General features: G+C 41.9%; 2 protein-coding genes and 1 long non-coding RNA gene across 9 annotated transcripts in view; 1 reads left to right on the top strand and 2 right to left on the bottom strand.

Annotated features, from left to right (window-relative positions):
• Positions 1 to 211: 211 nt before the first annotated feature.
• LOC119019327 (phosphatidylinositol transfer protein beta isoform-like) lies at positions 212 to 17,295 on the bottom strand. 4 transcript variants are annotated; one of them, XM_037097808.1, is made up of 12 exons: positions 17,166 to 17,295; positions 14,293 to 14,323; positions 12,524 to 12,669; positions 12,180 to 12,271; positions 11,976 to 11,983; positions 11,766 to 11,840; positions 11,581 to 11,664; positions 8,623 to 8,700; positions 5,934 to 6,038; positions 5,410 to 5,532; positions 4,747 to 4,825; positions 212 to 2,806 (listed from the first exon to the last, which is right to left on the bottom strand). In XM_037097808.1, the coding sequence occupies exons 1-11, from the start codon at positions 17,183 to 17,185 to the stop codon at positions 4,781 to 4,783; spliced, it is 807 nt and encodes a 268-aa protein (XP_036953703.1). In that variant the 5' UTR covers positions 17,186 to 17,295; the 3' UTR covers positions 212 to 2,806; positions 4,747 to 4,780. The 4 variants fall into 4 exon arrangements, with proteins under 4 accessions (XP_036953703.1, XP_036953701.1, XP_036953702.1 ...); XM_037097806.1 differs by lacking the exon at positions 17,166 to 17,295 and adding an exon at positions 16,882 to 17,099; XM_037097807.1 differs by lacking the exon at positions 4,747 to 4,825.
• Positions 14,759 to 20,711, top strand: LOC119019341. The gene is made up of 2 exons (XR_005075017.1): positions 14,759 to 16,576; positions 20,442 to 20,711. It is a non-coding gene; the product is annotated as an uncharacterized LOC119019341 (long non-coding RNA).
• The window catches only part of LOC119019308 (tetratricopeptide repeat protein 28-like), a 194,314-nt gene continuing 186,071 nt past the window's right edge, over positions 17,810 to 26,052 (bottom strand). For 3 of the 4 annotated variants that reach the window (XM_037097774.1, XM_037097776.1, XM_037097777.1), the window contains 11 exons: positions 24,540 to 24,684; positions 24,221 to 24,400; positions 23,535 to 24,079; positions 22,954 to 23,201; positions 22,729 to 22,853; positions 22,411 to 22,642; positions 22,076 to 22,152; positions 21,405 to 21,428; positions 20,502 to 20,631; positions 20,269 to 20,376; positions 17,810 to 20,175 (listed from right to left, as the gene is read on the bottom strand). In XM_037097774.1, coding sequence (XP_036953669.1) covers positions 18,563 to 20,175; positions 20,269 to 20,376; positions 20,502 to 20,631; positions 21,405 to 21,428; positions 22,076 to 22,152; positions 22,411 to 22,642; positions 22,729 to 22,853; positions 22,954 to 23,201; positions 23,535 to 24,079; positions 24,221 to 24,400; positions 24,540 to 24,684 — 3,427 coding nt within the window. In that variant the 3' untranslated portion in view covers positions 17,810 to 18,562. The remainder of the gene's footprint in view (positions 20,176 to 20,268; positions 20,377 to 20,501; positions 20,632 to 21,404; positions 21,429 to 22,075; positions 22,153 to 22,410; positions 22,643 to 22,728; positions 22,854 to 22,953; positions 23,202 to 23,534; positions 24,080 to 24,220; positions 24,401 to 24,539; positions 24,685 to 26,052) is intronic. The other variant, XM_037097775.1, reaches the window with a different exon arrangement.

The raw sequence follows: 26,052 nt of genomic DNA, 5'->3' as shown, positions 1-26,052 counted from the left end.
TCTGATATGATCCATGATGATATGATGTGCAAAGTTCTCGCTGTTACTAACATTTTCAGCTGATGTACATCACTGAACATTTACTGACTGCAGTGTACAAGGAAAACTTTTCCTAGTGTGAATCCTTCAATCTCCAACGACAACAACAACAACAACAACAACAACAACAACAACCTGTATGCAGTCAGACAACAGAAGCACAAACTGAACATTACTTTCCAGATGAAAATTTATTTGATATTTAGATACAATATGTAGACATAAGGCACACAGAAAGACCTACAGAAAGAAAAGGCACAAGATGTCATACATTCACTACCATGTCCCCTGAATTTCAAAAGCTGATCAGCAACATTTTAAAAGCAAAGCTGTTCAGAAATTAAATTAAATTAGGATAAGACAGTACAGTTTCTTTGTGAATACGTCCTCTCCCACATATCTTTGTCTTGACAGACGGTAAACCATTGATTCTCTTTAGCCACTCAGTCCTCTATCCAACAGACAGCAGGAGTCATTATGACAGACTCGGAAACATCAATCACACTGAAGATTGAATTGTCATTCTTAAGCATACAAACCCAGTACAGTACACCAACTGGTTGTCTTATATATACACACACACACTGCGATACATCAGATCAGGTTACATTACAACCACTTCCCATCGCGTAATAACTGTATTACCATATTTCCCCACAGAAGATACAGTATGGGGGAAACGTTAACCGCTTGGGGCAACTGATGACTAACAACATTACAAAGATCCTCGTGTTGTATTGTTCACCTGAGAAGAATTGTTTTTTTTCTTTTCATCATGAGAAATATTGCCTCAAAAATGTTCCTAGATGACCATTGCTAAATCCATGTAAACACATCAGAAATCCACTCAGACTCTTTGGACAAGCCAATAACCTATTACTGAGGAAGTGATCACATTCCCTCATACAGTTTACAGAGAATAAAAACATCAGGATCTTTGACCCCAGAAATTTGATTACATCCATATCTTGAAATGAGAACAGATCTCTAAAAATAAACCCAATTCCACTTGCACAAATTAATTTAAAGACGCCACAAAAAAACAAACAAAAAACACAAAAAACAAAGACCACCAGTGAAGATCAAATGAGAAAAATAACCTGTACTATATATGCATGTAACAGCAGTGAGTAACACTGAAGTCCAAAGCCACATGATTCTGAAGTGAGAAAAGTGCTTTATGGAGTTGAAAAGTCTATAATATGGCATATCCCTCAGCAGCTTATCTGAGGAAAAGATGCACATCTGCAGCCCTTTGCAGGAACAACTGTATTCAGGCTGTTCTGGCTGAAGCGTACACATTTTTGCTTGCTGAAGGAATTGCACTTGTTCAGGTGTGTGACACATATCGGGAAACACAGAGAGGGGGAAAAAAAAAAAAGGGAAAAAAAAGACTTTCCTTATAAAGCTATGTCTGTCATGATTTACTCCTAACAACTAGTAAGTAACAGCTAGTGCTAACCTTTTAAAAGGTGTCAGGAAAACTGCCAGTCAGAAACACAGGAGGTAGCTAGAGCAATAGCAGGCCACAGAGGAATAATAATAATAATAATAATAATAATAATAATAATAATAATAATAATAATAATAATAATAATAATAATAATAATAATAATAATCCCAGAGATTAAGGCGCGCAATGTGCGGTGCTGGTGTTGACTGGGCACTGGTAAGGCTGCTAATAATCTATAACAACACCTAGAATGATGCAGAAGAAGAGGCCTTTCAGAAACGGCCTCCCTCAGAGACCCAGATGAGTGAGACAGACCTCCGGGGTGGGCTGGGTGAGGTGGGGCGAGCAGTGCGGTGCAGTTTGGCTTGTGACAGAGGCTGGAGGGGTGTAGCACCATCTGTGGCTGTTTTTCAGTGCAGTTTTTCTCTGGGGACATCTGTTGGGGAGGTGAATGCTGTGTTGTATGTTATGTGTGAATGTCTGTAGAATAGGCAGTGTGTGGGTTAAAAAAAAAAGAAAAAAAAAAAGCAAATCTGTGAGCTGTAAACACTTCCAAAGTAACATCCTTTAACTGAGCAGGCTTGCATGGATCTGCCCAGCTTCAGCTTTTAAAAAGGATCAGTCACTACAAAGGCATCCACACCTGTGAGTGTGTGTGTGTGTGTGTACCTGTGAGGGTGATTTCACGTTTGTCCTCACATCCATGATGTATATATGGCACATGCATGCGCGTGTGGCTTTCTATTAAATCTGTATGAGTGAGAGTGAATACCTGTGCGGGCATGATTGTCAGTGTTAATAAGATGCAGTGCTTTGGGTAAAGTGGGGGCGAGGGGGAAGGATTACAATGGGCCAAGGCGCCAAAGGGTGTTAGTAATCTCATAATGGAGGCTGTGGCAGGAAGGAACATGAGTATGACAAACAGACAGACTCATGCTGGGGAATGCAAACCACATAGCCTCAGTGTATACAGTTAAAACTGAGGAGGACACAAAGGGAGGTCAGAAGGGGCATCTTGAGAGGAATGTTTTGGGGATAATAAAGAAAGGGAAATCAAAATAATAAAGAGGACATATTTTGGTCCAACACCTGCCACCGTGGAATCAAGCCAATTAATTTTGCTTTTGTAAGAGAAAAAAAAAAAAAAAAGTCTACTGCGAGAAGCTCCTCTTATCTCTCCAGAAGTTCAGGTAAAAATGGCACCAAAGGAGCCCTCTTCGTCTCCATCGCTGCTGTCATCGTGGGTGTTTAAAATCCTTTGCCTTTTCATGCGTCTGCGGCGCTGGTTCCTCGTAAATTACCCTTTTCACGAAGCTGTGGGAAAACGGAAGAAAATAAACACCATGTTAGATTTATGTTAGCTTAACAGGTGGGAGCAGCTTTAGTGGATGCTTGCATTGAAGGGAACTGTTCATAAATGGTTGCTGGTTCATTTTTATTCACCATGTGTAAGTCTGAGTTTCACTCCTCGCATCACAAACCATTAAAATCATAAAAGAATTCCTGAAATCGCTAGCCTTTCCTTAAAAATCTGCTCCAACAGTCTTTATCAAGCCCCTTGTTTGTCTTCTAGGTAGATAAAAGCATCACTTTCAAATTCTCCCACCCAGAGGCTGATGGCTTTGGAAAGTCAATTAGTGGTAGAATCTGATAGCCGAACACCTTAATGGAACAGTTCAAACTAACAGTGGCTCTAAACAGAGGAATAGACAGATCTGATGAAATGGCATGAGGATTCACCCTCCCACTTCTCCATCCTTTTACCCCATCCTCCCTCCCTTTTTTCTCAATCACAGCACAGACTTCTTCTCAACTGCAGAATTCCATTTGTATGTTAATGAGGAAAGGGGAGCCATCTTGAAGCCACCCCCCTCCTCCTCCTTTCCTTGCCCTTTCCTCCACTCATGCCTCCCAGCACCCGACCAATATACTCATAGAAAGTGTGGTAGACGAGTTGGGTCTTGTAAAGAACATGAATCGTAGCGTCTGTGTGCAGGATTTGGCCACCACCATCACACTGTGCCGTCCCATACAGTTCAACTGTGACCCTGCTGACCCTCGCGCCCAGAGGTTCAGGCCTTGTCATTCTCCTCACCGCAGCCGTCTTTGATGGCACCCGCCTGTTTACTTACTCCAAGGGAAAATGGGAAACACATGCCGAATTGGGCGAGATGTGAGAGAGGGGAGCGCTAAGCACAAAATGCTGTATGTTGGTAGTAAGCCAGGAATGTTTGAGTCTGGCCCACTTTGGCCAGTCCGGCCCGAATTCCTCCTTTTTTCTCCTTGTACGGCCAAGAGCTCCCAGACTGACATTTAGAGTCGTTCCGAGAGCGAACCAGTGGTAAGGTTTTACAGAGAATGTGATTCACAGAAATTAAAAGGCTGTGATTTAAAGAACGGCTGTTTGTCTTCTCTGCCTGGTATTCCTCTACAGGGAGGCTCTGGAGTGCAGGTACTCGTCTTGGGCTGGCCTTCTGTGCAAGTTTTCAACTGCTGGCCACCTCTTAAAAAATAGCATGTGTGATTCTGAGAAAAGTTTGCCCAGATGTCTGGATAGAGCCACAGGGGTGTGTACGTACACACACACACACACATACACTTTAGCAAAACGGTTAACGACCTAGCACATTCGTCATATTTCTCCGAAATCTGGTGTTGTTGATAAATTATCAAAGAGTCGTTGCCAGTTTGGACTTTTTTGGGTTGGACTGTGAAGGGCAAAATGGATTTTAACAAGTAGAGAGGATCTTGGCAAGATAATCATGAGCTGGGCAGGTTTTTAAAAAACATTTTAAAAAAAGGTTATTTAAAAAAAAAGAAAAGAAAATAACAATAATTCATAAACAGTATTCATTGATACTGAATACCAGAATAGTTTAATTATCATTTCATATTGAAAAATTGTCATACAGCATAACACTCTTGCCATTTTTTATGAATTCATTTGTATTATTCTTTCACAGATAACGTCAAAGTTTTTTGTTTTTTTTTGGTTTTGTTCTTTTAATTGGCTGGAATTTGAACAATTATTGGGTTGGAAAGCATCAAACCAATCTGCAAACACTGCCTAACAGTGAAATACTGACTTGCATGTGAAAGCATAGACACACGTGCACAGTTAGACAGTGGGACAAAGCCCTTTTACAACACCAAACAGTAAGGAGTGAAGGCAGCATAGGTGTGCATCAACACAGAAACCCAACAGCAAGCAGAGAAAGCGTGTTAGAGTCTGGCCTTTACCAGAGAGAACTTACACAGCAAGACCCAGGCCTACAGCTGGCCTGGCTACTAGTCTGAAGCCTTTGTACCTTGCAAAGAGCCCTTTCTACGCATCTAGACAAAAGTGGAAATACAGTCAATCACAAAGAGATTAGGAAGCCTGTGAGGGAGCCTCAGACTAGGCAAACATTGGTTTGTTTCAATGTATCCCACAAATCATTATGAAATCCAACCTTGGTCGAGGAAGCCACATGGAGAAGTCAGATTGTTGTAACACATCGCTCATCAATTTAGCATGCTTTTCTATGCTGAAATTGTCTAGAATAAATGTATCAGCAGAGTATTTACTGTGACTAGAACAAGAAAAAGCAAACAAAAAGCACAGCAGAAAAAGATGGAAATAACGCCTGATGTTAGTGGGTGTGTAGCAGTGGCAAATAAGCAAAGTTATGGTATTACACAATGTACTTAAAAAAAAAAAAAAAAAGGAATGGATGATACAATTACAGTGGAGAGAATATCAGTGTTTAAACTGTGTTTAATCTCATGTGGAAAAAATGACTACTCATGCTGTTAACTAAAACAATTGATAAATGGCTGTTCATCTTCTAAATTCAGAGACTTTAGAGTTAATTTATATCGCCATAAAATATATTTTAGAAGTATTCATTATAGGCAATTTTTACACATGCACTCACATCAGCAAGCTCCTTCTGTGTCTCCTCCTCCATCCGCCGGATATCATCCATCGTCAGATCCACCCACTTATCAATCGTACAGAAGAGCTGGCGGTGGAAGTTAGTGAAGATCCTCTTTTCTTGCTGTGGGCAAAAAAAAATATTCTTGGTAAGGGCTGGATGATATTGTTTGAATCAATATCAATAAAGTATATTCTCAATAGGGAAATGCTTGTATGCATCGCTCCATGTATGAAAAATTAGATAACACTTGTGCGCTGGTATAAATGGCCATCTGGCATCCATACAAATGTGCTTTTCATAATTACATTTGAAAAACAAGAACAAGATATAACTGTGATACATTTGTATTGCATGTCCCAAAAAAAAACCAAAAAAAGAATAAATTGAAAAAACAAAAAACAAAAAAACAAACAGTAGCACTGACTTGTCACCAGGCACTAGTCTTGATCAGTTAACGATATTGCTGAATACAACTCACGAGCCAAGACAGAGAAGTTATCCTGTAAATCTATCATTCTAACCTCATGGATGAGGTTCTCCACTCTTTTCTGCAGGCCCCACCACTTGAAGTTGACTGTGACCAGCTTGTAGGCACACATTCTGTTCTGGGAGTTCACCAGCTCTTTCTGATAGGAGAAGAAACAGCAAAAGAATGACAAGACTTACAACCCATCACTTTTTGAAGCACAGTGTCAGAATAAATAACATAGTAAAAACTTGACAGAAAGTTTCCAACAACAAAATAATCGTAAAAAAAAAAAAGCAGAAGGCTGAGAGAATATTATTTTAGACTAATCTTGGCTGCATTCAAAGTTAAAAATGATTAATACATAATGCTTTGGGTATGGAGCTTGCTGAAATAATTATCAATATGAAGATGTGCTGTGCACAGATAAAAGTGCCCTAATCTACAACACACTTTCTAAATCCATCCGCTGCTTGCACTCTGCCTCCCTCTGAAGAAGAGAAGAAAAGGAGGAGGGGGGGTTGGGGCAGAGCAAAGTGGATAAACTCCAGATGAAGGGACCATTTCTCTGCCTCCGCCCTGACAGCGACACCGTTCCCGACAGGCATGCCTTTGTGGCCACGGAAGGCAGATAAAACGGTGCTCGCGAAGCGATAAGGGTGTCGCGGTGCAAAGCTGGTTACATTATTAACACCTAGGACCTGCTCACCCCCAGAACACACATACTCTCCCTCCGAGAACACCTGTTTAATTAATCACTTCATTCTGGCTCGGCATTCCAAGAGAAAATGCCACAGACCCGCCTCAATCACCCTCATCCCACTGCCGTTTGATGCCACGATCACGGAGGAGAGCGAGAGAGGGGAAATGAGAAACATTTCTAAATTTGCAGTGGGTTTAGAAAAGTTGTCATCGCTAAAGGAGAACTTCACATGAAACGGATTCTACATCAAAACACTTACGGTGACATTTCTTCTCTCCCTCTCTGCGCCCCACTCAAAGGAGCAGAAGTTTTCAGAAATACAAAGGGTACCGATATGCAAGCATGTGTGCATGCAGAGATAGACAAGAGTTTTATTGCTCTGAGAAGCTGGCAGAAATTGTGCCTCTGTTGTCAAATAACTACTTTTTTTTCACCTTTCAAAAACAGTCTTTTTCCATGTCCACAGCGGACGGGAAAGTGATCTAATTAAAAACACAAAATAAAAAGTTGTGCTTCTTTATTCATACTTTTTAAAGCTGTTTGGCTGCCTTTGTTCTGTGAAAATTCTTGAAGCAGAGGAAAGTTTCCCATGGTGAACTTTGAGGGCTCCACAGCAGAATAGAAATCCTCAGTGCTCCATCAGTGAGCAGGACCCATTTGTGAGGCTGCAGGGTGCTGCAGGGTACGGCAGGGGTGAGAGGGAAACCAACAAAACTCCAGAAAAGTTTCTTTGTGTGGATGAGCTACGTCTTATTGACTTTCCATCAAAAGTAAATCAGTCTTTATACAGAATTACTGCTTGTCAAAATTAAGAATCAGTGTCCATTCACAGTCTCCTTCCCATTTCTGTTGTCATCGCTGTCTGTCACACAGAGTCTGGCAGACGCAGCTCAGAGTAAAACCTTTATCTGACCTAGTGACTAGAAATTTCTATTACATCCAATTAGAGCTGAGAAGGAGGTGATTTGTCTTCATCAGATTGCAGCCTAACAGCTCTGCAGACCCCACTCCAGCCTTCATCCAGGCCTGAACCCTCCAGTACACAGAGCTATTCTGATTATTACAGGTGATTGCGCTAGTGTGGAAAAGAAATTGATCCAAATTAAATAAAAATCATCACTACTACATTTGACATGATGTTGGTTACAGTTCACTCGTGATTGTCAATCCCACAGCGGTGGGTCTAGGAGAATTGGCCTCAGCAGGTCTGGACACTGCCGTTTCTATCCATCCTTGTGCTCACATAATGTCAAGTTACAAGAGGGATCATGTCTAAAAACCATTGTTTTTTTTAAATCTAGCCACAGATTCTTGATTGGATCGAGGTCTGGTCTCTGACTCTTGAAATGCCTGGAAACAAAAATGCGGATGTCCTAGATTTTAGGGGTTGTTGCATTGCTGGTAAATAAATATTTTCCAAGGTAGCTCTCTTGCAGAGTGCAGCAGGTTTTCCACAAGGAATTTTCAGTCTTTCACAGTATTCATTTTGTCCTCTTATCTTCATAAGCTTTCTGAGGCCTGATGCAGAGGAGCTTCTACACAGCAATATGGTACCACCATCAAACTCCACAAAAATGCTCAATTTCTGGTCTCACACCACTGAACCACTGTTTATGGGGAGTCTGCATACATTCTGGCACAACTATCCAATATGGGTTTTTCGTGTGTTTGTTTTCAACTGTGGCTTTTTGTTAGTCGTGGGTTTCTCCTCTAGTTGTTGTATGCATAGTGCCTCCCATCCCGCCCATATCACCCCCATAGCTTGTTCAGAGGTGGCATAGACCTCTCTTTGGGGAGGACAGTCTGCTTTAGACAGATTTAGAGACGTTCCATATTCTTGTCATTTTATTATGACCTCTCTTTATTTCTTTAGTGCCTTGGAGAGAATTTTGCACAGAATTATCCAGGGCCTGGTGAAATTAGAGGGTAGAGTCTGGTATACAGGGCCAAACATGTTGAATTTCTGTTCAGACGGCTGCGACAACAACGGTCATTTGTGTGTGGATGCAATATATACACATTATTTCCGCATGAGCATTACCTTCCAGTTGGGCCCCAGGGGTCCTCTGCAGGTCTTAGTCGACTTGAAACAAGCAGGGTCCTCAGATTCCTTGTAGTCCTACAGCAAGAACAATTGATATATTTAATACAATACAATACAATACAATACAATACAATACATGGCACTTTTAACACATAAAATGTAGCTGAAAACTGTTCCAACAAGCTGAGGTCATCTCTATTAAGGATAGATGTTTATTCATGAATACTGCTACAAGTTAAACTGAGCAATTAAAAAGTGGTTTAAAGAAACCTGCATGGTTTCTTTAATATTTAGAAAAAAGAGAGTATAATAATAGGTCATAATTTATATCATTATCATCATCATCATCATCATCAGTAATATACAAAGAGAAGTTTCATGACTATAACTTTCAGAATTGGTTGTGTGGCATTGGACCAAATCCTGATGCTACATTATGATTGTGATTATTATAACATTTTATGAACAACAGTGCTGGTTACTGTAAATGCAGCTAAACTTCTCTAAATTAAAAAATATATTCTTAATCAATGCTCGCGTTCAACAAACATTAAACACGGGGGACAGCGACATTCCAATTGTTACAAACAAGCTAAAATGAAAGCTGACTGTTCGGCTTCCTTGATGCAGCGTAGGCTACGTCAAGTGTGGATGTGATAGTAAACAAGGCTAGAGGTAAACAAACCAGTACCAGACTTTTAATAGAGCAATTTGTAATTGTTCATGTATGTCAGCTAGTGTTGGCCATGTCGCATGCTGTCTGGAGACAACCAAGAAATGCAGTGATTGTAATGTATGCATGCACATCGGTCATGTGAGTTGAATGTTTGCTAAGCTAGAGTTTCTTCGGCAAATCTGTCTCTATCAAACATTTTGCTTACTGACTGATTCGCAAAGAACACCTCAAGTGGGCTACAAACGTTTTCGCATAAAACATAATATATCTAATGTGATATTCTTCAAAATGCTTTACTGAAACACAGCAACCGATATTTATAGGCCCAAAGATTACACCCTTAATTCTCCAAATACTGCCACCCCCGGGGGAATAATGTCACACAGCATAAACAAAACACCTCAGCCTTAGACCATCTATGGGGTGTCGATTCCACCTGCAGTATCCGGCTAATTAGTGCGACAGTTGCTGCTAGCTTACATAAGTGAGTTTGATTGCATCTACCTGCATCAGTGCTGATGAGAGCTTATGATGCAGCACATTCAAATGTATGTGCGTGCTTAAGTGCAACTGCTCCAACTGTGACAGCATTTCAAACATATAGAAAAGAACTAAATAATATCGAGCACATATGTCAGGCACGACAAACACGACTTCATTAAACATGCAAGAAAAATAGAAATACAAATAAATGAAATGGCTTTAAAATACCAACAGCTCAAGGGCCCAGCAATTTTAAATAAATCATGATGCGCCTGCAGCTAAAAGCTACTTTTCAGGGCTATCGGCCAACAGGAGGGTGCCAAACGTGTGGAAAGAGATAGAAACACAGAAACACACACGCACACACACACAGTAATTTGGCTGTTTTAATGCTGAGGGCTCCGTCACTATAACAATACACTGTGCTGCACTAATGAGGTCTGTGAATCGATATGCCGTGGTAGACGAAAAGGACCTACTCCTCAAGTAAAAGAGGGTGTGTTAGAGTGCGAGTGTGTTTGTGTCGTGTGTGTGTGAGTTTGTCTAGTTCCGGCATACGAAGCACTGTGAGCCTTAATTACACTAACAAACTCATCTTTGCTGGCGGTACGCCCCAGGCCCTGCAGCCATGCCTGAGGCTGAGGGCTGATAGGGTCCTCAGACACAACGCACTCCTCCAGCAAGGCAAACACCTCCGCCTCGTTAACCAACCACCGCAAACAAACACACACACACACACACACACACACACACAGACAGACAAACCGATGCCTCTCAGCCAAATAGCCACACATACACACAGAGCCACAGTGAAATGAGGCAATGTGATGTCAAATAACTGCAATAATGTGCAACATCTTCAAATGAGATTTCAGAGAGCAAATGTAGTATTAAAACCTCAGATTTAGATTCTGACATATTATTGGGGAAATATTAGGATTCTCAATGGTGTGAATAGCTTTTGGTGTTGGGGACGTTTATGGGAAAAGTACATCCAAATGATGGATAATATACATTTATTTAAAATACAATGAAATGATTAAATGCATCTACTATGTGTAATGTGATCATGGTTAGAAAAATGCCACTTCTATCCATCAAATGTCAGCAAAAAAATGGTTTGAATGTCTTGATTTTTTTCTTTATCTTCCGTTTTTTACAAGATGTACCTAGGAGCAACTTAACAATGCACATTAGTCATTAAAAGAATATTCCACATGCTCTGTTTGGGCAAACCAAAAAGGTTGACAGTGCACCTGCAACAAGTGCTCACTTAATCGGTCAGTTGATTAAAAGTTTAGTACTAAAAACACGCGTAATAAGGCCAACCTATTGAAGAAGATTATTATCAGATCACATCTTCTCCAATGTGTCGGTTCGCATATTTATCCATTATACGATTCATGTTTTTTCTATTTTTTTTCCCTTTTTTTCAAAAAATTATAATTCCTCTTCAAAAAATAAAAAAAAATAAAAAATTGCACTTTGATGACATCACCCAAGCTCCTGAAAATTCATGAAATGCTTTTGCATAGTAGCCCATCAGCGCAGACATGAATGAATGCCAATATGTTAAATGTGAAAAATTTCAAATGTGACTTTATTCATGTTTCAGTAATTCTGTTCCAATTTATCTATACAAAAAAAAAAAAATAAAAATCAATCAATACCATCCATTTGAACGCTCCTTGTGTGAAGTGGATTGTCTATGTCATGATCAGACTTGTCCACATGAAGGAGCCAAACTGTGTTTTTATCTTCCACTGGAGCGACATGCAAGAACAGTTTCTACTTACAGCGGCGGACACTTGACTTCTGTCTGCAATGTCAATGGGCACAACAGTTACATCCTTCCACGTGTAGCTGTCCAACTTGTGCACCTAAACAACACAGCAAAATGAAAATTAAAAAAAACTGTTAGAAGATCATATAAACTCTGATCATACAAATCTGATGTCACAGTGGATATTTGCTTACTTACATTTTCTATTGTTCCGAGGTCCGGTTTGTGCCATGTCTCAATTTTAATAATGAAATTGTCTTTCATGTACTCGTTCTAGAGAAGAAAGAGTCAGGATGGGGTTATACAGAAATGAGTGAAGAGCATAAATTAAGTATACTGAGGGATCTCAAACAAACCTAAATGAATATTTTGATAATTTAAAAAACTAACGATAAAAAGGCGACATACCGTCACAACTGGATCAAGGTTAGGCATGAAAGAGAGATAGAAAACACAATTAGTTTATAAGCACACATGTATATAAAAACAGACACTATAAATTCACAGAAAATACACAGCCATGATGCAAGTAACATGTGTATTTAACCATGGAGTGGAGTAAGGGTTTCAGGGTAAAGCAAAGGCTAAAAACAAATTGGGAGGGGGACTCACTGGTTCTGCAGTAAGGATAGGCATTCCAGGCTTTTTCATGGAATTCAAGGGCATTTGCAGGAGCTAGTCGTCTTAAAAACCCTGGGACCTTACTGTAGGCAGAACAGGGTGGGAATTAGTATATGCAGAGGGAGAAAGGGAGAAGACATATTGTCTCAGTTATCAGAGGTTCAAGAAGAAAGATTGTGCAGGCGTAAAATGGGCAACTTAAACTGCTTCGCAACAAAGATGAGACAATGCTGCCACTGCCTGGTAGCCCCGTGCTATTACACTGTAGTTATGGGATCAAATAATAATGAAAAAGTTTACAAAAGACAGAAAAATAAATAAATGAATGCACATACTTTGCTATGTGGTAGATCTTGTGCGTGTACTGTCCTTTTTCGCCATCTTTTTCGTAGGGCTCGTTCACCAGCACCTCGATGCCATCACCACCACCCGTCTCATTTTTACTTGCTTCAGCCACTGAGAACAGCTGGCCCACTTGATACTGTGACACAAAAAAAACATTTAAGACTAAAACTTACAGTAAAAAAAAAAAAAAAAAAAAAAAAAAAAAGTACAATACAAAGTAGCACATTAAATTTTTTACATTATTTCATGCAAACCTGTAGGGGCTGAAGTGCAATGAGCAAAAACGTATAATTTCATATTTCATAGCTCAAATAAGATTTGTTGTGTTAAAACTTGAGACTTTTCCCCTCCTCTGTCAGTACCCTTGTGGGACGTGTGACGCAAGTTGCAATTGTGTTGTCTTCCTTAATACAGTCACCAACAACAACAACCCACATCCACACTGCAGCGTCATGTTGGCTCATGTTTGACTTTCAAGTCCAATGTGCCGCACTGTTCTTTTCTTCTTCTTCTGAGGTTATTAATAGTTTGCGAAACAACTTTCAAGGTGCAAACAGCCACTTACTGTATTAGGGATGGAAAATGCTGCACTTGTTGAGTCAAATAAGTAATTTTGGCTTCATATTATTGGCAAGAATTTCACCAATACTTATAAACAGCTGGAAACATAAATTTACCAACATCAGTCTTGAGCATTTCACAACTTTCTCTGTCTTTTGTTCTTTTTTTGCCCATGTCAGTGTTCTCTTCTTTGCGTTTTATCTTACCTTTTGGTGTGACCCCTTAAAATTAGGCAATGTTTACCTCATCACATGTGACTGCAGGCCTCTTTTCCACTTGATCCACTGCTGGTTTAGTAATTTCTTACTGTCCTACTGTCACCAGTATATTGTAGATTTATACATTATGCCAAGAGAAAAATGACTGCAGAATGTAATAGTCAAATAAGCAGCTTGAATCGGCCAATGGGTGTGGGGGCAGAGTTCATTTTCCCAATCATGCTGATGTCTTTTCACAATACAAAACACAGCAGCCATATCTGGACTGTTTATTGCATTTTCAAACTTAAATAATCTCACGTTGTTTGAACAGTGGACAGTGGCGCCGAAAGATTGATGTGTGTTAACGCTACCAGAGATCTTTCTAGTGTTACTCCCCCAAAGAGCCACTGATTTTTATTTTTTTATCATTTGGAATAAACTTTAAAATGCAGCACTAGCTGCTGAGAGAATTCATCACCATATAGGGCAGCAGGGGATTGATGACATAAGCCCTTATAAACACAAGGAACAAATTGTGCTCTTGTAAAAGCAAACACAAGAATAACAAATTGAGCTTTTTGGATAAGACTGTGTTGCCTTAACTTAAGATAGTGGCGTATTCCTTATTCACTGCTTTAATTCCTTGTGAATATGACGGTTGTTTTAACAAACAGTGCATTACTGAGACTTGCTGTAATTCCTATACAACTGTGTGACCCATTTCAAACTCAGATAGGGATTTCAGGTTCTACTGCATGAGAGACCAACAGAAATAATTAATTCTTTCACATCCACTGCACTTACTGGCATAGAAGACTCCTGTCACTAGACACAAACTTAGTTTGTTGTCATTTATTTATAACGAGAAAAGACATAAGTGAAAAGCACAAGATATTTGTTAGAACCTGGAATCTCTAAAATGAAATTAAAGCTGCTTCAATCATGACTCGGTGTGTCTATTAAACAAACAAACAAAATGCCATAAACTGATTACTCACCTCCTCGACAGTACAGGGTAAAACCACACGACTGCAAAAGAGAAAGAAGGGTGGTTACATTCACACAACACACGTTCCTAAAAAAAGACAAAAGGAAGCCAGAAGAACTATGATTCAACATTTAACAAAACTAACTCCAAAAACAACTCGCCACTCAAGGAACACGTAGTAACAATCAACTCAATTCACATAGTTTGGACCACTGTCCAAATTTTATCAATACTAACTAAAAAGTTTAAGTCTTCACATAAGAAGCAAATATGAGCCACTGCAGAAGAAGCATACATGCTCCATGGTTGCATCAGAAATGTCTTCTCCAAGGAACAGAAACGTCCTCACTGCTAAAAGGTCAGGAAGCAAGTTGCAGGCACTCTTTTTGCTGCCTCTGACACACTGCTGACAACAGCAAGATGAGACGGACCGATCACCAGACCAAAATGGAACACACAGAGACTGGAGACGGTCAAGAGATGAAGGGGGAAAAAAAAAAAGGTACAGTTTTTTTACATAAGATGCCCAAACACTGAAGACGGCATTTCCTGTTTGGATGGTAAAGGTATGCTGTAACTTTTGAATTCAATTCAACAGATACTTCAGGGTGTGGCAGGCTGTGCCCAAAGCAATTGCATCATTTATGAACATGAAGCCTCACTGACCACTAACTACAGAGTTCAAGAGAGCGGAAAAAAGAAGTAACCAGAGGAAATTCTCTCAAAGCAGAAATCCCTCCCAAGGAAGAATTCTGCCTTGACGCCTCAACAAATTGAGAATTTGCATTTTGTCCTGATTTAAAAAACTTCAATTAACACGTTTCAACTTCAACACCACGTGAGAAGGCTGTGAGATGAGTGACGATTACTGTCAGTAGTCAGCTGTAGGGATGGTAGGACATGAGATTTTAAATTGCAGACTTGCGAGAAAACCACTGAAGATAACTCGATGGTGGGGAAATTTCCATTACCAGGATCCTGTTAAATGCAACAAACATACATATTTTGATTTCCACATAGGGGAGCCTGCTTCTTTCCTCTCATTCCAGAAACCTGTCACCATGGCTGAAGGCTCTGCTTTCCATTGTATCCTCCACAAATACAAGTAAAATCAGATGTGTGGAGACACTGATTTCAAAATAAAGACTGTCAAGGAGGTACATAACATTCATTTATTGTATATTTATACAGAGGGACTTTATGGATTTGTGAGTAAGATGGTTTGTTTTTTGTGCTTAAAACACCTGTCAAGTAAAAATCTGTGATGCCAATAAAAAAAAAAATGTTTGTCTCTTATATATTTTAAGAGTTGTAAGCATATTTGGAAGATTGAAAGGGAGGTTGTTCAGTGCAAGGATGTCATTTTGGATGATAAAGTTCATAATTAAAACTATAAAATATCCTGCCTGCAGTACACAAGTGTTCGATAAACACACTGTAAGCTTTTGCAAAAGCTGCGTGTGTATTCGCTGAAACATTGATATTGGATCTTTTTTCCCTCCATAGTAACCAGAATTGGCATGGGTCCCACATGTCAGGTATCTGTGGGACTTTAGGTTCAGCAGCTCTAATCTGAATTTGCAAGAGTTTATGATTTGTGTAGGGGACAGAATCCACATCCACCTATAAACCCACCACCAGGGATTTAACACTAAATCTGTGGACTTAAGAAATACCAGATCGGCCTAATCACTCAGCCATGAGTACAAATAATCTTCTAGATAACATGTAAAAGAAAAGAAGAAGACCGTTATGTAGCTACAGTTTTATGTTTATTTCAGCTTCACAGTATGGACTGGAATAAAATCGCTTGGACTAAACTAACCTGAGCATTCAATCAAACACAATGAGGAGGTAATAATCAAATCTGGGGTTACTCCTCTGCTCTTCATAGTTTGCCGTTATTCGCTTGTAATGTACGATTATTATAAAATCTCCTGCTCGGGTTACACTACCGAACAATTTCTAATATCATTTGATCTATTGGACATCACGTTACGGCGCTACGGGACTTTAGCTCGAATGAGGTAAAGTCATTCAAACATAAGAAACTGAACAGAAGTCGTAACGTCTAAGTAGGCAAAGACACCGATGAAACCAAGACAAACTTGACCAAAGCTTTTACAAGCCCAGCAGAAATTAAGCACTAGCCGGACATGTTTGTGTGAGGGAATACGACGACTTTACTTCGTTTGATTGACGCGTTTTCCTGACGAATAACATCATGGATTTAATGACAACATGAGCATCTGTTGACGCAACTTCGTGACTCACACAGCTAACTGCTAACTAAGGTAACCGAGGTACTACTACCGCAAGCACAGTAGATGAGCGAAACTGCTCGGTCTGGCCAGAAGAAACCGGCCAATTTCGCCTGTTAATCAAGTTTTGTTATCTTGAGTAAGACTGACTGGCGCCGCAACGAGCTGATGAGTCAATGTTGTAGAGAGATCATTAGCAGCGCTAGCTGATGACCCATTCATCTTGCACTGTTATGTTAGCTAGCATTAGCGAACGGTGAGCTATTCGAGGCTCGAGTTAGTAAAAGTTGTATAGCCTGAGGGCGCAAATGCCGGACCCCTGTGTTTTAAAAGCGTACCACAAACCACAACCTGGAGTGTTTAAAAGCCGACCTCTGGATAAGAACAGACGGGAGTAACAACGGCAGCTGTCACAGTGCCGCGCCGCTGTCAGAGCTGGTAGGCCAGAGACGTTCCTGAGCAATCCCACCCATCCCTCGTGTGTCTGACACAGACACCGCACAGCAGGAAAAGTTTTCACGAGTGTCCAGCCAGCGACCATACTGCCCTGCCTAACTGAGGCAGCCGTGAAGCGATGCAGTGGTTTTCAAATGTTAAAAAACTGAACAGTTGAGACACTTACTACTCCTTGATGAGGACCATGGCAGCTCGTTCCTGTCGCTTGTACCGACACTGCCCAGATACTGTTAATTGCTGCCGAGTGCTGACGTCTTGAACCGCTGTGCGCGGCGCGTGGTCCCTCCCTGGTAAGCGGTGATTTGCGGAAGAGGGCATGGTCGGACCCATCAATGGGTATTAACCAATAGAATCTCTTCACGGTGGCTTTTAACCCGCCTATTATACACCTGGTCTGATCAAGGGCCGGTACAATTATAACACCCATGTCTACGGCACCCGTCAAGTTAGTGAATCAAAGCAGTTATTGAGGTGTGGCACCAGATTTATTTAAAGGTAATAAGGAAGCAGTATATAATTCTTAAATACTACATTTAAGAAAACCCCTTTCATAATAATGATTTGTGTGCAGTTGTGTTACCTGTTGCGTGGCTCCCACCTGCTTGGTCTGCTAACCTTGCATCCTTAAACCTAGAGATTGGAAGTGGGTGTATCTACTGTAACCTGTCTATATCTCTTATAGAACTGCCTCAAATAATATTTTGCTGGGACCTACTAATGTAGACATGAATTCTGAGCGGCTCAACCAAAGTGTGATTATTTTGTTGTCTCAGATCTATATATCTGTATAAGAGTTAGGAATACAAGAAAGCAAACATGATGTTTTTTTTATTGAAACAGTTTACTGATAAATGACAGATGAGTTGTCATGAAAGTTTCATGTTTAATCTCAAAAAATCATGGGCTAAAAAGTCATACATGGTACTTAACATTGAATAGCAAGAGAATCCATGCTTCGGAGCAGACACTCAATTCACAAAGAAATCAGGCAAAATGCCCTTTTGATTTCAATAAAAAATATTAAATCTTTTTTTCCACTCTATCCATCTTTACATGGTACAGGTATGTTCACTTTTAATAATATAAAAACGCTTAATACTGATTGTGAAACACTGGAATTAATTTACAAAACATAATAATAATTATTATAATATTAATAACAATAACAAACAATAATAACAATAACCATTAAATTTAAAAACAAAACAAAAAATAGAATGGAGGAAATCAGTCATAGCTGTTGCATCTTGGCCCACACAAACAGCAAAGTTTTGGGGAAAAATACCAAATGGCATTTACATCTACCTGACACACAGTTACACACAAACACAGTATCAGGTCGTTGAGTATTTCTCATTGCCATTTACAGTGTTATGGGCACAAAGACAAGACAATCTCTAAAGCCTTCATGTGCCTCTGCAGGATCACACTCACTGACCAATCAAATCCTTCTCACTGTCACTCAAGCTTGCAGGACCAATAGTGGTCCTCAGAAAGTGCCCTACTCCTCCAGCGCACAGGATAGCAAATGATAGATTAAAGTATAGGACCGTTTGAAGTGTCTCAGCATTTAGAGGAAGGGAAAAATCTCCCAGGCGACAGGAACTTGTATCCGTTGCCAGCAGGTAGTCGGATAGAACGAGCACCGGGGCTACTGCTTGTAGAAATAGTAGGTGATGGGGCCACTTTTCTGGGGTTGGAGCAGTGGTGTCCATTTGAAGAGTTCTTAGTACCCCTATCTAGTGAGTGCAGCCCCAGCTCCCGCAGCTCCAGGCTGTCTTGGGTGTCATTAGGGGAGCAATGGCGTGGAGAGAGGTTGAGAAGGCTCAGTACATCCCTACTGGCAGAGGCGAGGGGTCCAGGAGCGCCGTGGACGGCTCTGACCGGACCTAGATGTTGCTGTTGCTGGGCTGCAGCATTAGCCCAAAAGGTCTTCAGGTTGTGGATAGCTTGGACTTTTTCATCAATGACCCCTCTTCTTAGCCGGTCCAAGTCTGGGGTCTCAGCTGATGTAGAGCAGGCAGAGCCTGTAGAGGAGTAGGACAGGGCAGGGGATGGAGCGCTACCAGCCGGGGACTGATGACCAGAACTGGGAGACACATTACTCGGGGAACGAGAGATGTGGCCGCTGTATGGGGAGCTTGGGTACTTTAATTTGAACTGTGCATGACTGTCAAGAGTGGGTGAAGGATGGCTGCCCTCCTTTTGGGAAGACTCGGAAACGGCAGGACTGTTGTAGCCAGAGCTTACTTTCTGCAGTGAAGAGGAACGGGAGGGGGGTTTTGGCCTTGGGGAAGATTGAGCTCGGCCACTGGCACTGCTGTTAGGACGGCTGAATGCGCTTGTTTCAGAGGAACGGAAGGCGCTGCTCCGAGCTGTACTTCCTCCAGCTGTCCCACCCTCTGCCCCAGCCCGCTGAAGACTACCCACAGCTCGCAGATGGCTCTGAGTCTCCTCCAGAATCTTCTGGGCCAGCTCCTGAGGATCCAGAGGGACAGTTTTTTCTTCCTGAGACTTGACTGTACTGTCCGTCTCAGTGCTGGACTGGTCAGATTCACCTGTATCTGAGCTGCTTACCTTACCCACCTTCTGGAATGGAGAGTTTGGGCTGGGCACCAGGCATGTTTTGACAGGAGATGTGGGGGTGCTGACACTGCCTCGTGATGATACTGATACAGTGTAGCCCCTCCCTGCTCCTGTGCCAGACCCACCAACACTGCCCCTTCCTCCACGGTGGTGCCGCTGGCTGTGGCCTGGTGGCAGTGGTAAAGAGTCACAGTGACTTCCCAGTGGCTCGCTGCTGATTATGGAAAAGCCCTCGTATTCCTCCTCGTCCCCGCGGGCTCCTGCCACTGCAGCAGTTGCCCCGTGAGGAGAAGAGCGACTCCGGGGAACATGAGGGTGTTTGTGGATAGAATAGTGTGCTGTGGCCCCACTGCGTTGCCGATGACTGAGGAAATCACAGTCTGACTTGGAAGCAAAACTCATGGAGGATGCTACAGAGCTGAGGCTATAGACAGAGATCGCATCTGATGCCTGACTGTCCAGGCAAGGAGGAGAGAAGGGGAGGCTTGAGTATCCCATGGGCAGAGGGTTGGACACAGACTGGGCTGAAGCTAGAGACTCAAGGGAAGAGGAGCTGTCAAGGCTGAGACGCTTGGGCAGTTCTGTGGAGTCTAAAGTAAGAGAAGAAGAGACAAGGAAAAAATGTGACATCTGTCTTAGACAACCGGAATGCTAAAAAATTAATTGCGAATCATTATACTTACCAAAGAGAGCCAGAAGAGACTGGAGAGCAAAGTGCAAGGTGCGGCGGTTGGCTAGCTTGCCTGTCTTCAGCACTACTTCTTCTTGGCCGACCTCACATAAATCAAACCCTGCAAATACACAAAAAGGGCAACCGTTGTAACTTTATTAAAAAACTGCATTTGTCACTCCACAGGGACACATAAAATCCAGGATGGCTGTGAGGCTGGAAAGGACAGGGATCTTGTTGTCTCACCAAGAGCAGCCAGAAATTCGTGGCATCCCGGCAGTCTCCATAGCTGCACGCTGATGGACACCTGAATGGGCAGGAGGGAGAAATCCTGTTCTTTCTCCCCTGTCTGAAGTTGGACTAGCACCTGGTGGAGCTGGAGAAGAAGAGAGAGAAGACATATTGGGAACAGTGGTTAGGAATAAGTACCAGAATACAATAAACTAATACATTCTACTGGAGAGGGTTCAAATTAATCTGTGTGATCAAACTATTTCTATTCTTCTATTGGAATTCAAATCATCCAGTCATCATTGCATTTCATCTTCCTAATGCAATGGCAACCGCATCTTATGGAACTAGTAGTAAGTATGAATCTATTTGAGCAAATGTTAAAGTCATATGAATGACTATTAGTGAGGCAGAGCTGAAAGGGTCTCGGCTTTGTGGGACTTACACGTCCCCTGAGAGCACACTTTGCCTGTTTTGTTTCAGGATTAATTGGCCTGGAACAGAGAAACCTTTGTCAACGTGACGTAACTGTGCTGGCAATAGAAACACACATGGTCTCCTCACCTCACTCTTCATGATTAAGAGAGGTTTTACATTACAGCTTTATCCCTTCTACCACCATGAAATATTCCTCTGACCAGGAGTGAACCAGTGTTGTAAATCCTTAAATACTCAAAATCCCTATGAGCTAACAGCAGGAACTAGCATTGGAAAGTTATGAACACAGCAAGTATTTGCTCAGCTACACATTATGCATGCACGCTAAACAGCAGGAAAACAATAAAAGTGATTATTAAACCGGTCATGCAGCTTCTACACAATGAGGTGGTGTTCTAGAACATTTAGCAGGAGAGAAAGTGGAGCGTAGAGGAACAGGGTAGAATGGGATGGAGCCCAGGTAGGTGAAGGCACACTTACCATTGCCACCATATTTTTAACAGCCTTCAGATCGCAGGTTAGGGGCAGGGGAGAGAGAAAAGGTTTTAATTGCATGCACACAGGCCATTCACAGAGGGTACAAGGGTTCAGGTCAACAAGAAGGATAACAACATGTGTTTAATATGTTAGAATACATAGATTGGGTGGAGCATGTTTCATGCTCTGTGCATTGAGACCAGTATTAGCAGCATGAGGCAACATAAACTGCTTATCAGCTACAAACTGGATATTCTCTCACTGTAAGCATGTGATAGCCACAAACAGGGATAAACCTCTGAAGTGTAAGATTAATTCTGTGGTGTCATGAGCTTTGGTGCAAGAGAACAGACTGAAGGTTAAGACTTTGTACTTGTAGGACCTCTAGTTCGGCTTCTATGCAGCATTTCAGTGCAGATTATGCTGCAGCCTGAATAGCCAGTGTGTTAAGAGTGTATCCAGTTCTGACGTAATTTAGTTATGCAATAATATATCCCCGACATTCACGTCTAGGGAGAACCTCATGACGCAAATGCATCTGAAAGCGTCAACTCCATAGTCCTTAAAACTAAGTAAGTGCATTGTTATTTGTCATTTGAGCCAAAGACCAATTCTTATCCGGCGCCTTGGATTTACAAATCAAGCAGCATTTGTTCCAAGCTGCAGGGGCCTACCCGGTTGATGAGCTGCTCTCCTGCCTCTGAAGCTGTGATGAGTTTGCACAAAGCCTGGAGAGCTGGCGGCGGCAGACCTGAGGGATGGGATCAAAGGAAGTTCCTCATTATTCATACGCAAGGCACGTTCTTTATACCTCATACTGAGGAGCACGGAGGGATATGAAATGCCACAAACACAAAGGACAGTACGGGCTTGGTTTGTATGTGAAAAACAATGTCAACAAAATCACGTAAAACACAAGACCACCAAATCCGTAAAACACTGGACAATATGGTAAAAGAGGTTCTGACTCTAATAAAACTGTGATGTAAAGCTTGTCTCATGTACATACCCAGTAGTGATTGTAAAGTGGTGCTGCACTGTTGGAGCCTGTCCCCTGGATCAGCAGTAGGAAAGAAGACAGCAGCGGGGATACCAGGGCCAGCAGAGTCAAGACGGAAGCCCACAGCTGTCAGCAGGGCCTGCCAGCCAGGGACGCCCCCCACCTTGTTCTCCACACTTTGCTGGGATGTATACATGGAGTTACGCTGGCCATTCTGTATCCTCTGAAGAGATTTCTCCACCTGCAACAACCAGGAGGAGCAGCATCAGTATTTTTGTGTGTCTTAGGCTGTGGCATTTCCTTTGTATGTGCGTGTCCATGTCTCACCAGGTGGAGTAACACTCTTAGAGCATCACGTGCTCGATCTGGATACTGTAGAATCTCTGCCAATGCTTGGCCAATGAGAGAAGACGGGCTGTTGAGCTTGACATCATTGCCAATCAGCATGTATCCTGGATGGGAAAAAAAAGCAATAAAAGAGATCCATTAGAGGGTCATCTTTTTGGATTATCACAATGTAGAATTCACACATGAGAGAGTGACATCTCCTACCTGCCCAGTTGGAGGGGTGTGAGTACTGCTTGCTGCTCTGCACAGTCTTCATGGCATCTGCCAGTGCTGCACTAGCCTTGGTACCGTTAAGCAGGGCAGTGTAGAAGGCATGGACAAAAACTTTGGAGGCCGCAACAGGGACAGGCCACAAGGACACGAGCGTACACTGAGCACCAGCAGCCAGGAAGGCTCTGGTCAATCCCACGACACCGTCTGCGGTCACTTTGCTGCTGGACTCCTGATACGACCTGTAGCACAATGTCACACAGGCGAATAACCGAATTAGAGAGTTATAAAGTATTTAATGACATAATATTTCAATCATTGTTTGGTTTTATCACCTTTCTAGGCATCTCAACCTCTTTAGCTACATTACATTTTAGTTTTTTTTTTAGTACCGTTCACTACATAATACCCTCACCTTCTACCGTCTATAAAACAATCCTTAATCCATGTCCTACAGTCCTTACTTTCTTTATATAAAATATCAAATTACTTGGTTTATTCTTTGAAAAATAACATACAACAAACTATCCCTAATAAATCAACCTAGAGGCCACTATTCAAACCGACTAACGTACCCCAACACCACCAGCTTGACAGGCAGCCTCAGGTCCAATATATCAGCAGCTGTGAGCAGGAACTCCTGCAGGGGCGGGCTGTCACAGAGGCTCTCCACGTCGCTGCTGTCATCCTGCATGTGGAGAGACTCTGGTATGGTGTAGCCGCTTCCTATGGAGCCCTTCCTGCCTCGGCCACTGCCTCCTCCCCTCCCCCCTGCACCTCTCCCCACTGTTCCGACTCCAACACTGGCACTCGCCCCACCGGGAACGCCCTCTGGGTTTGGGGTGAGCACCAGAGCTGCCAATTTCCACGAAATGTGTGTGGCGAAGTGGGCACACTCGGCCTGTGTGAGGGCACTCATCACCCTTTCCTTGGTGGCAGCGGAGCCAGACAGGGGTTGGCAGCCCAGCAGCTCAGCCACCATTTGTGCCTCCTCCTCTGCAGAGGACATTGGTCCCCACAGCCAGCGGTCCATCACAGGCGAGGGCAGTCTCGGGTTCCCCACCACCGCTGCCATTGAGACACCACCACATGGAGCTGGTCCAGGGCGCCGGGAGTGACCCTAGGGGAACAAGGTTATGTTATACATCTTCAGTCTAAGGACATCAAGACTTCATTAGGTCCTGATCTTGTGGCTATAAAAGATTTTATAGGAATTTCAAACAGAAGTGTGGCTTTTTTAGTCATGAATGAGAAAATCAACCTTTGCATTAGATCCAAGGCCATGGATGGAGGGAACAGCGATGAGGCTGAAGCGCTCATACAGGTATTCATTGGAGGAGCTTCCTTTCAGCAGGGCGAAGGGGATGAGGTATAGTTCTCCCTCCAGCACCATCACCAGTTGTCTGTGTCTGCCAACAGGCCCACTGGAGTGCATTAAGCCCTGTCAGACAAAAGAAAATGCACAAATACAAAATAATGTTCACTCTGTAGTGCTGCTGATTTCTAGTTGTCATAACTCCATTTTCTGTTATGCTCTACACACCAATATTCAGGCAATGACCCATAGAGGTACTACTCACCCCCTCCATAGGCGCGATGAGCAAGTCATAAAGTGCTCGAAGTGGAGGCTTTCCCAGGTTGCTGGAGCGGCGGGACAGGGAAGAGTTACCGTCTTTGGCAGGTGACATGGTGTTACTGAACAGGCTGGTCATACTCTGGCAGCTCCTGCACAAACACAACAGAAAATAATGCCATTTTCATTTTTCACTTCACATATGTATTTTCCTTCACTGTACAAGGAAACATGTTTCCTTACAGTGCATATGACAATAAACACTTTGAATCTTGAAAAAAACATATGCATGGACAGCAGCGCCTTTGTTTTCTTTTCTTGAAGTTACAAAATGACCTTCCTTCCACCTGATCTACAGACATTCAAGATATGATGGTCTGCCATGTTTTATGAGTGTCCTTGAGTCAACACCACTATCAGTTCTAATCTGATAATATTCTACCTAACAACGGGTTACATTTATCTTAAATAGAAAACCATGGTTGCTTTGCAGTGATGGAATGTAGCTCGGTTCTTTTACCTGGGATGTCATTTTCTGCTGCTTTAAACTGCCAGCACAATACATTTTGGAGGCACTTTCTAGAGGTTCTTTTTACACCTAAGCCACACATATTTAAATTAATTAATTTCATTTGTTATTGGATAAAAAAAGCAATGACTGGTACAATCAGGAAAATGCTGAATATTGGATCAGATAATCGGCCAGGTTGATGATCCACAGACCTATAATATATTGTATAAACCTACATGTAAATACATGTGTATTTTACTTTTAGTTGAACTATGATGCTCAAGTAAATTAATGCCAGGAAATTACTTTTGATACTTACTACATTTAATATATGATACTTTAAGACTTCAGTGCTATCTGCATAGGTAACTTTCACCAAAGTAAGATTTTAACATGATATCTGTGTGTCTTCTCAGGTATGACATTTTCTCACTTTACAAAACACTGTTGCTTCATAACCTCAAGGTCAACCTAGGGTTTGTATTTGGAAATGCTGGAAAGTGATTAAAGCTTAGTCTATTGATTAGTCAACTGAAATAAAATGAGTTGCCAACTATTTTATTAACTGATTACTCATTTCAGTTATTTTATTAAACACATTGTGCTGCTTCTCTTTTTGATTTGATAGTAACATTCTTCGTTTTGGTCTGTTGGATGGACACTAGAAGCAATCTGAAGACCTCACTTTGGGCTCTGGAAAACTGTGATGAGCATTTTTCAGAGTTTTCTTCCCATTTACAAGCTATTAATTGTCAGATGAGACGATGATGAAAATAATCCTCAGGGGTGTGCTTAAATGGTCAACAGCATGTAAATAGGTTTTTCGTGTATCAAACTACCCTTTAACATTAGACCATCCTGCCGCAAATAATGAGCTTTGCAGATGTGCTGGGAATGTGGCTGCAGAGCTCTGTGTCTTGCAGCATAGTCTTACATCAGATATGGCTCAAGCAAGACTCAGACTCAGCCAGCGTACTCTCTGTGAGTTTGCGTGTGATAGCACCACAAA

This window comes from Acanthopagrus latus, chromosome 5 (assembly GCF_904848185.1).
Source record: "Acanthopagrus latus isolate v.2019 chromosome 5, fAcaLat1.1, whole genome shotgun sequence".
NCBI lineage: Eukaryota > Metazoa > Chordata > Actinopteri > Spariformes > Sparidae > Acanthopagrus > Acanthopagrus latus.
This window is presented reverse-complemented; position numbering and strand designations above follow the sequence as displayed.